Source organism: Heterodontus francisci, chromosome 23 (assembly GCF_036365525.1).
Source record: "Heterodontus francisci isolate sHetFra1 chromosome 23, sHetFra1.hap1, whole genome shotgun sequence".
Classification (NCBI taxonomy): Eukaryota; Metazoa; Chordata; class Chondrichthyes; order Heterodontiformes; family Heterodontidae; genus Heterodontus; species Heterodontus francisci.
The window spans coordinates 29575515-29591480 of record NC_090393.1 but is presented as its reverse complement, the minus strand read 5'-3'; the positions used below and the strand labels follow the sequence as shown (position 1 = coordinate 29591480).

At 41.4% G+C, this 15966-nt stretch overlaps 1 protein-coding gene across 1 annotated transcript; it reads left to right on the top strand.

Annotated features, from left to right (window-relative positions):
- The first annotated feature begins 365 nt into the window (after nucleotides 1-365).
- Nucleotides 366-13393, top strand: mtfp1 (mitochondrial fission process 1). Its single transcript, XM_068054929.1, has 4 exons — nucleotides 366-979; nucleotides 8430-8557; nucleotides 10265-10497; nucleotides 12932-13393. The coding sequence occupies exons 1-4, from the start codon at nucleotides 916-918 to the stop codon at nucleotides 12999-13001; spliced, it is 495 nt and encodes a 164-aa protein (XP_067911030.1). The 5' UTR covers nucleotides 366-915; the 3' UTR covers nucleotides 13002-13393.
- Nucleotides 13394-15966: the final 2573 nt, after the last annotated feature.

Here is a 15966-nt window from a genome sequence, read left to right as displayed (position 1 = left end):
CATGCCTTTCCCTGCAAGAATGGAAGGAGGGCTGAAAATGGCAAAGTCACTGATCCCAGGTCACACACTTCTCCATAATAAACTGGGAGTAGCACTGGCGGGGGGGCTAGGAGCAAGTCTCCAATCTGCCGTCTCTACCAGGGAAAGTGTACAGCATAGGGAGACTTTACGGGAGAAAAATAGCAAAAGTGGTTAAGAGATTTTTTTTCAAGCTACTGAGGGATTAAATCATCTTGCTGGAGCTGCCGCAGAGATGCTACGTTCTACAGATTTTGCAAACACTGCACTATTTAAGAAAGCTGCTGGGATGAACGTCATGCAGAAGGGTGGCTTGCCTTCAGTTCGCTGCCGTAGCAGGATGCTGAGTGGATTTCTCAGTCGCCCGTATGGCAGTTATTTTGCAGTTGCTGTGGGTAAACCGCATCATAGAGTCATAGAGCATCAGTGTTTTTCAAGGTCATAAGGATTAAATATGTTTTGGAATGTTATAACTGTACCAGTCTTGGGCATGATACATACTGGAAGGGTCTGATTAACAATCCAAAACTGATGGGGGCCTAGAGCAGTTGCTGAATCCTCGTCCATCATCATCTGGTTGAAATCACTGTGACTCAGCTGAGATTTCAGCATACTGTAAAGTGGAGCTGGAGACACCGCAGCAAGGGAAAGAGTGGCCCAAACTGTTTTTTTTTAAAGTGGATTTAAAGTTAACCTTTTGGAAAACAACACTGTTAAGACCGATTTAGCATCTTTGTAATAGTGCCCCACCTCTGCTTGAACTGCTGTCTCTGCCTGGTGACAAGAGGCGGCTGTTTCCTGCTTTATCCGAAACTGACAGTGGTTACATTCCTGGTGAATGTATCCGCTCCCACGGTGCGGCTGCCGGAGGGGATCGGGATCCGGATCCGGATCGGGATGGACCAGCCAGGCCAGCAGGGGAAGGTCGACATTTACCGGGACACCTGGGTCCGGTTTCTGGGTAAGATCCGGCGAGGAAGTCCTTGGGTTTTGGAGGGGAGAAGAGAGTGAAGCCGGGCTGGGGTTAGCAGGGGGGGTGGTGCGGACTGATCCCAATCGCACTCCAGGCTCCGGCTTACTTCACTCCCGCGGAGCTGTTCCCACTCCCCGACACTAAAGGAGCAAAGTCCTGCTTTTGAAATTAAAATATTATTCACGCTCCGAGTGTTTTAGTTCTCAGTACAATAAATAACCTTGAATAAAGTTAGTGCAACACCACACCCAGACAGTCAGGGCGACTGCTACTCACATTTCACGCTAACATACTTGGTGACTCAGACAGAAGTCATCTTAAAAACATCTTCCTCAATGTTACTTTCAGAGTTCTGTGAAAGTATTAAATGTGTAAAGATAGCAAAATCTGACCCCCAGATAGAACTGAAGGGCCCCCCTCTACCAAACCCGGGCTCCATACGGTTCCCAGTCAGCCAAAGATAAAGGGCCCATTAAACAAACATGGTTAGAAAATGTATAATTCCCAAGAATGGTAGCCAGGAATTTATTGGGTAAGCCCCCGTCAGTGATGATGACCTTGCTCTTTGCAGCAACTTCTCCACAAGGCCCAGCTCTATCATTCATATATGGACAGAGCCAGATTTTACTGGATACTTACAGCAAGGCAGCGCCACCCTGCACCTTGATCCGTTTGTACTGGTCTGCACAACGAAATCATTTTTACTTTTTTTTTAAACAATGCTCACAAACAGAAGGAAATCTGGAAGATTCCTTATTCAGCAAAGATACAGAGATTTTGAGTTGTGTGGGACAGGATTTTGTTTTAGCTGTCCCAAATACTCCCATCCCCTCTCCATGATAAAACGAGAGGGATTAGGGCCTGAAGGAAATGAGGAGCTTGGATGCCTTTTCTTAAATTAGGAATCAAAACATAAAGAAAAGTCACTTACAGTAGATTCATACCATGGGTATAGCTCTGGTGTAAAGTGGCTTCAGCCTTGCATTGCTGCTGAAGTTGCATGTTATAAATTAGGTGTGAAGGTCTGAAGTAAAGCAAAGTGTTCCCTGTTCCAGGGAATCTTACTTCATGTCGTTCTGATGTACATTCACCTTTGACTCCAGGCTCAAGCTATGTTCATCCTATAACTGCGGCATTGGTACGTAGCTATACCACTTCACACCAACACTGCAGCTGTATTGTGCTGATCTTTAGCGAAAGCTTTAAAAACTGCATGCTTTGCTGTATGCCCAGCTGATTTTTACTTAGTGTCAGCTGTGGCTTAGTCAGGAGCATGCTGTCCTCTGAATCATAAGTTTCTGGTTTCAAGTCCCATGCCAGGGCTCGAGCACAAAGCTCAAGGCTGACACTCCAATACAGTACTGAAGGAGTGCTGCAGTGTCAGAGGTGCAGTTTTTCAGATGAGATGTTAAACTGAGGTCTCCATCTCCTTGCTCAGGTGAATGTAAAAGATCCCATGGAACTATTTCAAAGGAGAGTAGGGGAGATATCCTGTCTGTTATTTATCCCTCAATCAATATCATAAAAATAGATTCTCTGGTCATTATAACATTGCTACTGTGGGAGTTTGCTGTGTGCACACTGGCTGCTGTGTTTCCTGCATTACAAAAGTCTTACGGCCAGGTGAGGAGGGGGTCTCAAGCTCCCCTTTCGCCCCTTCTCTGGTTTGACCACAACAGGGTTTATCCTTTTTTAACAGTGATTGAACTTATCACCTCAGTGAACGCTTGCTCCTGTTCCTGTAATATAATTGCCAAAGAACCAATCAGACAGATTTTCTTGTGTTTAAGCTAGAAAGATGTAAGTTGATTATTCTTAACACTCTAAACTGGTTAAAATTACTAAAAATACGCCACGCATATATGCTCTCATTCACGAGAGTCGCACACACACAAATAAATTACAGAGGGAAAACAGCCTTGGTGGTTGGAGTAGAGTCCGGAATAAATAGAATTTAAATACAGTTTATCAGTGCCAGAGTCCACAGTTCAAATTGTAGCCCTGAAGGCCTCACTGGGCCACGTGCTTCTCAGAGCTCCAGAAGGCAGAAGAGGGGGTTTGATCCTTGTCCCCTAGTTGTTGGCTGTGGCGGTCTGACTAGAGAGAGAGAGAGAGAGCTGCTCCCTGGATGGCTTTTCAGTTACTGTCCACTGCTTTCCGAGTGACAAAGCTCCATCTCTCCAGAGCTGCACAAGCAGTCACATGACATTCCCAAACCTCTTTGTGTTTTTAATGAGGTCTTTCTGTTAGCTTCTCTTATATTCAAGGCTTTCCCCTCAAGCTGTCCAGGCACACTTGGTGGGGGTTGGCTCTTTCAAAGTCAATGGGTGTCGATGGCTCCTGACGACCATGTTGATAAAGCCATTTCAGGTAATTTAATCAGAGAGCACCCCATTGTTCTGGCTAGGTTGAATCAATCATGTTGTCTCCAGTCTAATTCTTTGGTGTTTCAAGTGTAAATTTCAGTGGCCATCTTGGTTGCCAGGTTACTCTTAAAAAGAAATTATTTGTAAGAATTTCCAGTAAACATCTCAGGCAAGGTTCCAACCGATGAAATTAATATTTCCCATTTGGCATGTAGGGTTTTCATGACAACAGTGACTGGACTTCAAAAAATACTTCATTGGCTGTAAAGTGCTTTGAGACATCTGGTGGCCATGAAAGGCGCTATAGAAATACAAGTCTTTATTTTATTTCAATGTATTTGTAGAACCAAACTCCAGAGATATAGTAGCAGCAAAACAAAAGTCTTAGAAAGGAAATATCACAGCTAGGATATTATGTGACTAGTTTAAATTCCTTTGTGAAATTAATTAAGTCATTTGTAGGTAAAGATAAGTCAAGCTCAAAGCTGGGGTTGCAGGTAAAATCTTGGAAATGGATTTTAAGTTGGTCAACGGGTAGAAACCAACTGGCACTTGTTAGAGGAATTCTGTTTGGGTAGGGAAGCTACAAAGCCAGGTGCCCCAGGAATCATCGTTGAGGCCACTAATCAATGCTAACTGGTTACATTTGCAAAAGATACCAAACTAAGAAGGGGTAGTGAAATCCGAAGCACAAAAAAAATTAAAGGAGTCAAACAAAATATGTAAGTGGCCAGAAAAATGGCAGATAAAATCCAAACAAATGTAAGGTACTGCGGGTAGAGAGGACAAATAGGTGGTGCATGTACTCTGTGACTGACATTGAAATAGACACTGATGAAGTTGAAAAAAACCTAGGTGTATAGTAGACTCATATTCAACATGTCCAACCAATGGAGAGTATCAATCAACAAAGCTAATAGAATGCTGAACTGTACAAGCAGGAGAATAGATTTTCCAGAGGACGTCGTACAAACAAACGAATTAGGAGCAGGAGTAGGCGACTTGGCCCCTCGAGCTTGTTCCGCCATTCAATAAGATCACGGTTAATCTGATTGTAACGCGACTCCATTCCCGCCTACCCCCGATAACCTTTCACCCCCTTGCTTATCAAGACTCTATCCACCTCTGCCTTAAAAATCTTTAAAGACTCTGCTTCCACCAACTTTTGAGGAAGAGAGTTCCAAAAACTCACGACCCTCTGAGAGAAAAAATTTGTCCTTATCTGTGTCTTAAATGGGTGACCCCTTATTTTTAAATAGTGACCCCTAGTTCTAGATTCTCCCACAAGGGGAAACATCCTTTCCACATCCACCCTGTCAAAACCCCTCAGGATCTATTATCAATTAAGTCACCCCTTACTCTTCTAAATTCCAGCGGATACCAGCCTAGCCTGTCCAACCCTTCCTCATAAGACAACCTGCCCATCCCAGGTATTAGTCTATTAGTCATGCTCTGGTCAGATCATATCCTGAATACTGTATCCAGCTGTGGTTACTCAGATACAAGGGAGTCATCTAGGTGCTGTGTAAAGTGGAGGGAAGAGTCATGAGGGTTATTCTTAACACCAGAGGTCTAAGCTTGAAAGGAAATGTATAAAAGACGATCTTATAAAAGTATATATATATAATATAGTGTATAACACAATGATAAAAGTAAATCTGGAGAGTCACTTTAAAGTAACTTGCATAAGTAGTACCAGGGACACGAGTTCACAGTAGTAAAAGGCAAATTTAAGATTGATGTCAGGATATTCACACAGAGAGGGATTAACAGATGGAATGAATTTCCAGGTACAGGATGAAAACTCTGGAATTGTTTAAGGACCAATTGGTTGCACAATGAGGGTACTTTAGGATATTTCTGGAGAGATGAATTAAGCTGAGCTGAATGGTCTTCCTCATCATCATTATCTTGTGAACACTCACGACAATGTCAAAAATGTAATAAAATAACTATAAAAATGCAAAATACCCAGACATTAAGGTCATATTTGGGAGTTTTCAATGGCTAAAGGGGGCTCAGGTAGATTTATGTGTCGCACATCTATTACTGGTTAGTCAATAAATTAGAATCATAGAATTTTACAGCACAAGCGATCATTCAGCCAACCATGCCTCTCCCAACTCTTTGAAAGAGCTGTTCAATTTAGTCCAACACCCCAGTTTTTTCCCCATAACCCTGAAAATTAGTCCTCAAGTACATGTCCAATTGCCTTTTGAAAGTTCCAATGGAATCTGATTCTACCACACTTTCAAATAGTGCAGTCTAGATCTTAGCAACCCTCTGTGTGAAGAAATTTCTCATTTCCCTTCTAGTTCTTTTGCCAATTATTTTAAATGTATGATCTCTGGTTACCAATCCACTTGCCAGAGGAAACGGTCTCTCTCTATCTGATCTATCAAAATCCCTCAGAATTTTGAATACCTCTATTGGGTCGCCCCTTAATCTTCTCGGCTCAAAGAACAATCCCAGCTTCTAACTGAAGTTGCTCATCCCTGGTATGATCCTGGTAAACCTTCTCTGTACCCTCTCCAGGGGTTGACATCCTTTCTAAAGTGTAATGCCCAGAATTGTTCACAATACTCCAGCTGAAGCCTAACCAGAGATTTGTAAATGTTTAGCATGGCTTCATTGATTTTGTATTCAATGCCTCTATTTACAAAGCCAAGCTTTCCTAACTGCCTTATCAGCTTACCCTGCCACCTTCAAAGATTTATGAATTTGCCCCCCCAGGTCCTGCTGCCATTGCACTCTCCTCCCCCTACCCCCACCCCACAAATAGTACCATTTAGATTATACTGCCTCTCCATATTGTTTCTCCCAAAGTGCATCACTTCATAATTATCCACATTAAATTGCATCTGCCACTTGTCTGCCCATTTTACCAGTCTGTCTAAGTCCTCCTGAAGTTTGCTACTATCCTGCTCCTATCCTGTCAAGTTTTATATCATCTGCAAACTTCAAAATTGTACTACCTATACCCAAGTCATTTATATATAACAAGGAAAGCAGTAGTCGCAATCCCGACTACTGGTGGACCCCACTGCATACTTCATCCCAGTCGGAGAAACATCATTTTACCATTATTGTCTGCCTCCTATCTCTTAGCCAGTTATGTTGTGGCAAAACTTCATAGTATACAATAAATACCACTACTGAACAGGTCAGCCCATAGCTTCAAATATTGGCAAGCAAGTGCATGCAATGTAGTAGTTGTCTCTCATTTGTTCAGCAATGTATATTGCAGAGTAACTCAAGCCATTTTGGGTTTAGCTCCTTCCATATTGTAGAACACATTTTTAAAGCAATTATTGCCAAAAAACACGGAGACAGCCGCTAAGTTAACTCCAATGAAGGGTTGTAAATCCGGGACATTAATTTGTTTGTTCTCTCTACAGGTGCTGAATGTTTCAAGCATTTTCTGTTTTTATTTCAAATTTCAAGCATCTGTAGTTTTTACTTTTTATTTATATTGGAAAACATTCTAGTTTCTGAGCTCTCTGTGGCTAAGGTTTCGTATTAAATTCAGTTGTATAAAAGAAGTTATTGTGGCTCACACGAATGTGTGCTTTCTCCTCCTAAGCAACCAAAAAATTTGTATTATGGAACCGATAATGCAGTTCTGTGAACCAGTAGTACCGTTGCACAGTCTGCGATGACTAGTTGAATTATCTGGGGAGAGAGAGAAGCCTGAGGCCTTCTGTGCTGATATAGAACAAAGTGGTATAATGTGATGGGAAACGCCTGTGGTTTATTTATTTAGAGATACAGCACTGAAACAGGCCCTTCGGCCCACCGAGTCTGTGCCGACCAACAACCACCCATTTATACTCATCCTACATTAACCCCATATTACCCACCATTCTCCTACCACCTACCTGCACTAGGGGCAATTTACAATGGCCAATTTACATATCAATCTGCAAGTTTTTGGCTGTGGGAGGAAACCTGAGCACCCGGTGGAAACCCACACAGACACAGGGAGAACTTGCAAACTCCGCACAGACAGTACCCAGAACTGAACCCGGGTCGCTGGAGCTGTGAGGCTGCAGTGCTACCCACTGCACTGTGAGGGCTTGTACATTGGTCTTGGTTAAACCTTGTTTAGGGCCCACATTTCATGCAAAAATATTTTTTTAAAGCCTCTGAAACAATAATGTGCAACTTTTTTCAATATTTGCTTAAGAAATGAATTCTACAGTAGCTTGAGTCACATTACTCCATTTTCCCATTGCATCCACTTGCATTAGGAGGAAATGAAGCTAATTTCAATAGAAATTGCTAATATAAAATTCTACCAGTAACATGCAAGTTATATCTCAAGGTAGTGTCCAAGGCCCAACCAACCATCCTCAGCTGCTTCATCAATGACCTTCCTTCAATCATAAGGTCAGAAGTGGGGATGTTTGCTGATGATTGCAAAATGTTCAGCACCATTCACAACTCCTCAGATACTGAAGCAGTCCGTGTAGAAATGCAGCAAGACCTGGACAATATCCAGGTTTGGGCTGATAAGTGGCAAATAACATTCGCACCACACAAGTGCCAGGCAATGACCATCTCAAACAAGAGATAATCTAATCATCTCCCCTTAACATTTACTGAATCCCCTATTATCAACATCCTGGGGGTTACCGTTGACCAGAAACTGAACTGGAGTAGCCATATAAATGCCATAGCTAGGTCAGAGGCTAGGAATCCTGTGGCGAGTAACTCACTTTCTGACTCGCCAAAGCCTGTCCACCATCTACAAGGCACAAGTCAGGAGTGTGATGGAATACTCTCCACTTACAGCTCCAACAATACTCAAGAAGCTGGACACCATCCAGGACCAAAGCAGCCCGCTTGATTGGCACCGCATCCACCACCTTCAACATTCACTTCCTCCTTATCAGTACAGTACAGTTACAGTAGCTAATCCAGGATGAACAGGAGGCTGGTAGGACTAGCTATATAGAGGGTGGTCCTGTTAAACACATTTAAACTTAAAGTGAGAGCAAACTAAGTTTATTTGAACAGAAGGAACTCTATTATAACACAAATCTTATTTTTGATCTCGTTGGCGGATTAAGGATATGCCAATGAAGTTGGTGAAGCATTCCGGGCACTAGTACCTGTGGGACTGGTCTGGGCCAGTTATGGGATATCAACTGCATATGTGACAGCTGATGCAGTCGACAAGGGGAAGAAAGCAGCTGCTGTAAGTGTAAATTTTAACATACTGGACAATCCTGCTCTGCTTACTATACTTCGATTAATGTTACTTTTTAAATTAGGATGGTCACGAGCACCTTTCAGCATTTTCTGTTTGAAAACTACTCAGACACCTACGATTGAGACACAGTTTGAGGCTGCTAGTGTGCGTGGATGCTGTCCCACGCTGCATCACATCAGATCCCACTTGTTAAGTATAGTTTGCCAAAGTTCACTTCAGACACAACAAGCTGCAGAGTTTAGAAAAGAAGTTGCCCCACTTGTTAGATTATCTGCTTCTCCACTGTTTGTTCTAATGGCTTTATCTTTCTTTTGGCTAAGAGAGTGGGGCACATGGGGCATATGTCTCCATGGTTGCTGATTAGTAACAAGGACAGATTTTCAATGTAGTGGGAGAGGTCCTCACAACATTTCTATTCTTTCCAGTTCCTCTTCCTCCAAAAATCTTCTACTGTAAACCATTCTGTTTCATTTGATCAGGACTATATTGGGTTTCTGTTTTAGGACTATTAAGAAGCTATGAATTATCAGCGATCTTGACAAGGGTATTTTTTTTAAAGTAAATAATTTTCATTTAACAATAAACTTATTGGAAGTAGTAAAGGATGGGTACGGTTTCTGCTTCTGGAAGTGACAGTTCTATTCCCCAGTTTTAAATAATTCTCTTCCAGAAAAGAGAAGTTGTGACTTCAAACAGCCAGTGGCTGGTTTGTGCGCATGGGACAACACTGTTTAAAATTTACTGTTCCCCGGGGAAGGTCCTCCACCTGTCAATAGAACTTGGTCATGGTAGAAGCCAGCACTCCAACCCAGGAGAAATAATTAACCATGAAACATACTGCATTTCTTATGAAGCAAAGTGCCCCCATATTTACAATGTTCCCCTAATATAGGCTGCATTTAGATTTTGATGCATGTGGGGAAACAGCAGAAGAAAGTTTTGAAAAGAGAATGCTCAGCATATAGGAACTGTCACTCTGGAATGTCCCTTGCCACAAAAGTTTTAACTCTGATGGAATTCTGGTGAGGTTTTCACCATTGCTAGAATCCATGCAGTTGCCATGCTGCATCCAGCAATGTGTCAAATGCAATAATAGGTATCACTACATTTTTATGTATATGTTGCCCAGAGGCTGACCTGATGATACAACTTGTTTGTGCATTGAGTCACAGAGCTCTATCTCTCATTCCTTATATCAGCTGTGCTACCTTAGAGAGAGATTAACATCTGGGTCAGGGTCAACCCATGGGTAGGAGACAGAGGAATTGAGCAATCTGGGTACGGGTTGCCCAGATACCCTCACAGCAGGAAAATTGGGCACTGGGATAGCAGGGTATTTTATCTCGGAGAGAGCCAGTGTAAGAAAAGAAAAGGGACAGGTAGGGAAGTAGTAGACAGGCACCAACTCAGCTAGAGAAAGCAATGATAAAAATCACCAACAGTAAAGCTCATCAATTGTAAACCTCTGCAGTGCACCAAAATATGGTGTAGGATTGAATCTCACTCTTCCCAGTCATCTAAGAACTCTTGAAGCTTAGTTTATTCCCAAGTGTAGGTCTGCCACAAGTAGGGTACTGTTTAGCCTGCTTTTTAAAACTCAAAAGCTGCCAAGAATGGAAATTTAAGATTTTTAATTTGTTATTTTAAAAAGTGCTTCAAATGCCTAACAATCCTTACTCTACCCCCACTTAGGCTCATGGCGACAAACCTGGAAAAACTATGACTGTTGGTGTTGCGGTGGTGGATACTTTCATCTGGCAGGCATTGGCCTCAGTTGCAATTCCAGGATTCACCATCAATCGATTATGTGCAGCTTCTCTTTTGCTACTGGGGAAAACTACGAGGTGGCCACTGCCTGTGAGGAAGTGGACAACCACTGCTATTGGCCTGTCTGCCATCCCAGTCATTATAACTCCCATTGACCGGTAAGACCTTGTCTTGGGGTTTTTTTTATTTCCAAAATATACTTTATTCATAAAAATCTGTAAAAATTACATTGCCAAACAGTTTCAAACAGCACCAAAAAATACAAACATTGCAAGGGAGATCAGTTTCCTTCAATACAATCATGAGTTGCCTCACAACCCTTCCATTTCATTTGTCATGTCTTTAACATTTTTACATTTTACAGCAAATGAAAATTTTTCCGATACAGTTCGAGGGGTTTCCCATGGATCCAGCCCCTCAATTCAGCTTGGTGGGGGGACCTTACACTGTGATCTTTCCCCATTGAGCCTTTTTTTTTTGAGCCTTTGCTGCGGCTGCCCCAAGCTTTAGTGCGTCTCTCAGCACGTAGTCCTGGACCTTGGAATGTGCCAGTCTGCAACATTCGGTCGTGGACAACTCTTTGCGCTGGAAGACCAGCAAGTCTTGGGTTGTACAATTAACTGTTTCAGACTTTCTAATTGGTTTAAAAAGCCATGGTGGTACATGTATTAATACTCCACTCAACACAACTTTTTGGTGAGAGTTACTTGGTCATGCAAATTTTTGAAAAAAAAATTGGAGAAAAAGAGATAAAGAATTTTGTAGAAACCAACATGATAACTACTTGATGTGGCAGAGAGGAGAAATATTCTGGTCAGTGTATGTAGCAATGCTATAAACACCCTTTTTTCTGGATCATTTACAATGCCTTTACAGATAACTAGAGTATTTCCTCTCTCATGTTTAGTTTATTGGTCTGCATAACTTACTGTTGACATTCAAAATAGGCGAGTTTTGAAAACTTTTAACTTATTGAATCTCTTAACTCAGTTGGACAGAACACATTATGCACTCACATTGTTCACAGAGTGGTAATAGACAGTCTATTGTCAAATCCGTTAGGCTTTGTCTTGTGTCCCAAGGTTATAGATTCATTGAACAATGTAGTTTCAGTGGAATTAATCAGTGGCTTTAATGTGACAATAGTATAAACTATGAACTACTGATTGTCCCTAAAATAAAAGCAAAACACTGTGGATGCTGGAAATCTGAAATAAAAACAGAGAGAGTAACAGAGTTGATGGTTTGAGTCGGATATGACTCTTCTTCGGAACCCTGAAGCTCTGAAGAGGAGTCATATCAGACTCGAAACGTCAGCGGTTTCTCTTTCCACAGATGCTGCCAGACCTGCTGTGTAATTCCAGCACTTCCTGTTTTTATTACAAATTGCCCCTAGTGGCCATTGTGGAAAGTTTATGAGCCCAAGTTGCAAATTTCTGTTATGTGTCATGAAAATGGTGTGTCAAAGACTCGATGTTTAAAAGAGGCACAGTCTTCACAATAAAAATGAACACACTGCGAATTGACATAGGATTTGTAGTCACATTTCATAATTTTTGCATGTTGAAAAAGACAAATTTCCACAAGTGATGTGAATATAAAATCTAAATAAAATTTATTTCATGAGCTTTCGTCATTAGTTATAAAGCTGCATTCATAAGTATATTGAAACCTCAACAATCATATGGAGCTCTCCTTCCCCTCTCTTCCCACCATGCATTGGATTAATGATTTGGATTTATAAGCTCGGTGTGGAATCTGTTTAATGTTAGAAGCTGCCAATCCTGTCAGGGAGCTGAGCTCCACAATATTATCCAAGCACTCATGGTTTGCCTTTTGGTTAGGTGCAACCTGCAGTGAGGCACAGGCAGCAGGGCACTCTGGTCTTCTCGCCGCACACTGCATTATACAGATACTGGTCAGAGAATTATATCTGTACTACAATGATAGGTCTACCAAGGCAATCACAGGTGATTCTCTGCGATAGATCCAGTAAAGTTTGAAGTCCTATAGACTCAGTTTACATATTAAACTTCAATAACTTGTATTAACATTCAGGATATAGTAAATAAAATAGTTTACAGAAATAGAAGCCACTGATTAGATCATGGCTTTTTGTGATGAATCATTTAACCATTTTACTACCTTGTAGACAGGTGGTCAGTTTTAACCCTACCTGCCTGGTAGAAATCAGGCAGTGGGCAGTTAGTACCAAGTAGGGTTCTGAGGTGCCTGCCTAAAACTGACAGGTGCCTCATGAATTTATGAATCCCATTATGTCACTAGGGACCTGATTGCATTTTAACCTGTGCCTCAGTGAGAAGGCTTCCCTGCCAGGTGAAAGCAGTTTGGCAACTGTAGGGAGGGTTGGGGTAGGTAGAGACCCAAAGGTTAAGTCAGAGCCTTTTCTTTTTGGGGCCAGGAGGACTTGCATGGTTCCATCTGTGTCATTCTAGTAAGAGTTGTAGATTAAAGAAACAAGTCTGGTAAGAAAGTAACGCTCTGGGTAGTTATTTTATCTTGTTCTGATGTGATTCAGTTTTCTATAAGGCATTTTCCAGTTCAGTAACACATTCCTATTACTCTTTCCAGGTCTGTGGACTTTCTTTTGGATTCTACATTAAGAAAGTTGTATGGAGCAGAAGAAAAGCACAAACCATAACCAAAGGCAATTGGAGCTTTAGCCAATTTTAAGATTCATGTACACAATAGCGTTAAATTACATTGCAAGGCAATGAACTCTGTACTCCAACTCTGGAGATTAGTCTCCATTTTTTTTAACTTTGAGCTTTAACTCAAAGTTAACTTTTAGGGTGAAATTCCTTTTTTAATAGAAAGTAGGTGCTTGTTTTTCCTTGTATTTGGAAACCTGCCAGCAGAGGGTAGCAATATGTGGCTTTCCACGTCAGTCTTCGGTAAAATCTAGCCCATGAGTTCTGAGAATATGATTTTGTTAATTGGTTGGTAATTACATGGAAAGTGAGGCATTCTCCTGTTTATAAGAGGCATTTAATCCCAATACTTGTACAATTTAAATGAAATTTTTAAAAGTTATATAGATTTGGTTACATATTTTATTAACTATTTAAACATTGCACCTTTAACATCCGACCAATAACCTTCTGTTCTATTAGCCACTTTTAATTCAGGATTTAAACCATTTTCTCTCGATCCAGTAATGAAAGAAACTGCAGAGCATGACTGTGGCTCGGCTGGGCTCATAGTCGATATATGAAAGTCATGGGGCAGCACTCCAAAGTGATAGTAACCTATGACTGCAGAAAAGGGTTGAGCAATGTTAAAAAACACTTGAATTTAACCAGTTTTGTTTACAAAGCAATTTCCTTTCCCTGTCAAAACAGCAAATGACATTTACCTCAGGAAATCTGAAAATATCTTAACCCAGGAATCTGAGGAAACTTGGTCGTCCTTCACATAGGAGGACATATTCCACATTTCTGTAGAATTCTCTATGTTAACTACCCCATTCCTCGAAGGAGTGGTTAGTAAAGCATATGGGATCTTGGGCTTTATAAATAGAGGCATAGAGTAAAGCAGGAAAGTTATGTTGAACCTTTATAAAGCTTTGGTTAGGCCCCAACTAGAGTATTGCATACAGTTGTGATCACCACACTTTAGGAAGGATGTGCGGGTCCGTGAGAGGGTGCAGAGGAGATCTCCCAGAATGGTTTCAGGGATGGGGGATTTTAGTTACAAGGTTATGTGGGAAAGCTGGTGTTGTTCTCCCTGGAGCAAAGGAAATTGAGGACAGATTTAATAGAAGTGTACAAGATAATGACAGGCTGAGATAAGTTAGACATTGCATTGTAAAACTGATCTGAATTTATAGGAGGTTCACTGCTCATAATCCAACTTCTTGTGCTTTCTATGTGAGTTTGCTCCAGTCTGGAGAGAGAAACAATTTATGGAAACTGCTGCTTAGTCTCCTTGGCCTTCACACCACATTTAAATCCTATGAAACATAAAACTTGTGTTGCCTGGAGATAAGAATTGGATAAGTCTGATCTCCAATATCAACCTTTCTCTTTGGGTGAAACCAGATATAGATCTGTGCCACAGCATAAGTAAGGAAGCACGTAAAGTGGGTATCAAGCAGTTGGATGCACAATATAGTTAGTTGTTCAACACATTAGTGGCTAAAGTTTGATCTTTTGGGGATATGAGAGAGAATGACTGGGTGTGTGCTGTTTAATTGAGAAAATGTTGTTTTCACACTAAGGATACGCAGATAGGTATACCAGCTTACATGAATTCCTGTTCAAATATAAGGATTTCCCTATTATGAAATTGACCTAATTCACAAAACAATATAATCACTTGTTACGACTGGGGTGCGAGGAGTGCACTGTTAACTCAGTCTCACTTCCCCACAGGTCACAACATATTCTTTAGATTTTCCCACCTACTGACACAGTCAACCAGATACAATATTTTCCTCAGAATAGAACACAGTAACTAGGTTTCTTTACTGAACAATAAAATTAACAGTTTATTATAAAACAAGTCTTAACTAGTAATGAAGTAAAACAATATCACACAGATCAAATTTTTAAAATCCCTTATTACCTTAGTCCCTTCACAGACACACACAAACATATATATACCGGTTAACCGAAAAAATAAAAAAGGATTTTTAGATCAGAGCTCTGTTACATACAAAAATAAAGCATTCAGGCAGATCACTTGCCCACCCCTGAAAAAATAAATAGCAGATGAGACACACTGCACCAGACTGGCACACAGTCCAACCTCTGAGCACACGCAGGCAAGATCTTTAGAATCTTCCAGAATTAGCTTTCAGGCGGCGTTGAAAAGTAATTTAGCAGACCTTCTTGAAATACAGGCAACAAAACAAATTGACGCACTGAACTTAACAGAGTCTTTTAGGGAATTGTGAGAAAATGAGCTGGGTTGTGGTCTTCTGTTCTTCCTTGAAATTCTCTCCTTCGGCAGCAAACTTGACTTTTTGACAATTGTCTAGGCCTCCTTCTGCCTCATCCTCACTATCCCTTTCATCCTTCATTGTCCCTACTACTCAACATACCTGTGCTTGCTTTTCCTCCTCCCGGTGATAATATTGTTTTAACATATTGATATGACACAGCCGATTCTTTTTCCGGCGATATGGGGTGTCATTCAAATAACTTACTTCAACAATTCTCTTGACCACTTTATATGGACCACTGAACCATGCTTTTAATGGTTCACCCTGTAAAGACATTAATACCAATACTTCATCCCCTGGCCGAAACGCTCGGGTCTTAGCTTGCCTGCCCATTTTTTTCATGGTCGCTTGTACGCGACATGAAATCCTGTGACGTTGATCACAAGTCGTGGGAGTCAGTTGCCAGCATTCGCCAGAGCTGGCGGGCAACCATAAAGACAGGGCTAAAATGTGGCGAGTCGAAGAGACTTAGTAGTTGGCAGGAAAAAAGACAGAGGCGCAAGGGGAGAGCCAACTGTGCAACAGCCCCGACAAACAAATTTCTCTGCAGCACTTGTGGAAGAGCCTGTCACTCTAGAATTGGCCTTTATAGCCACTCCAGGCGCTGCTTCACAAACCACTGACCACCTCCAGGTGCTTATCCATTGTCTCTTGAGATAAG

Bases quoted from the DNA above. Each gene is read 5' to 3' on its own strand.
- mtfp1 (XM_068054929.1), top strand. From the start codon at position 916: ATGGACCAGCCAGGCCAGCAGGGGAAGGTCGACATTTACCGGGACACC. The intron at 8,558-10,264 runs GTAAGTGTAAAT...ACCCCCACTTAG, and splicing joins AGGGGAAGAAAGCAGCTGCT to GCTCATGGCGACAAACCTGG. The intron at 10,498-12,931 runs GTAAGACCTTGT...TACTCTTTCCAG, and splicing joins ATTATAACTCCCATTGACCG to GTCTGTGGACTTTCTTTTGG.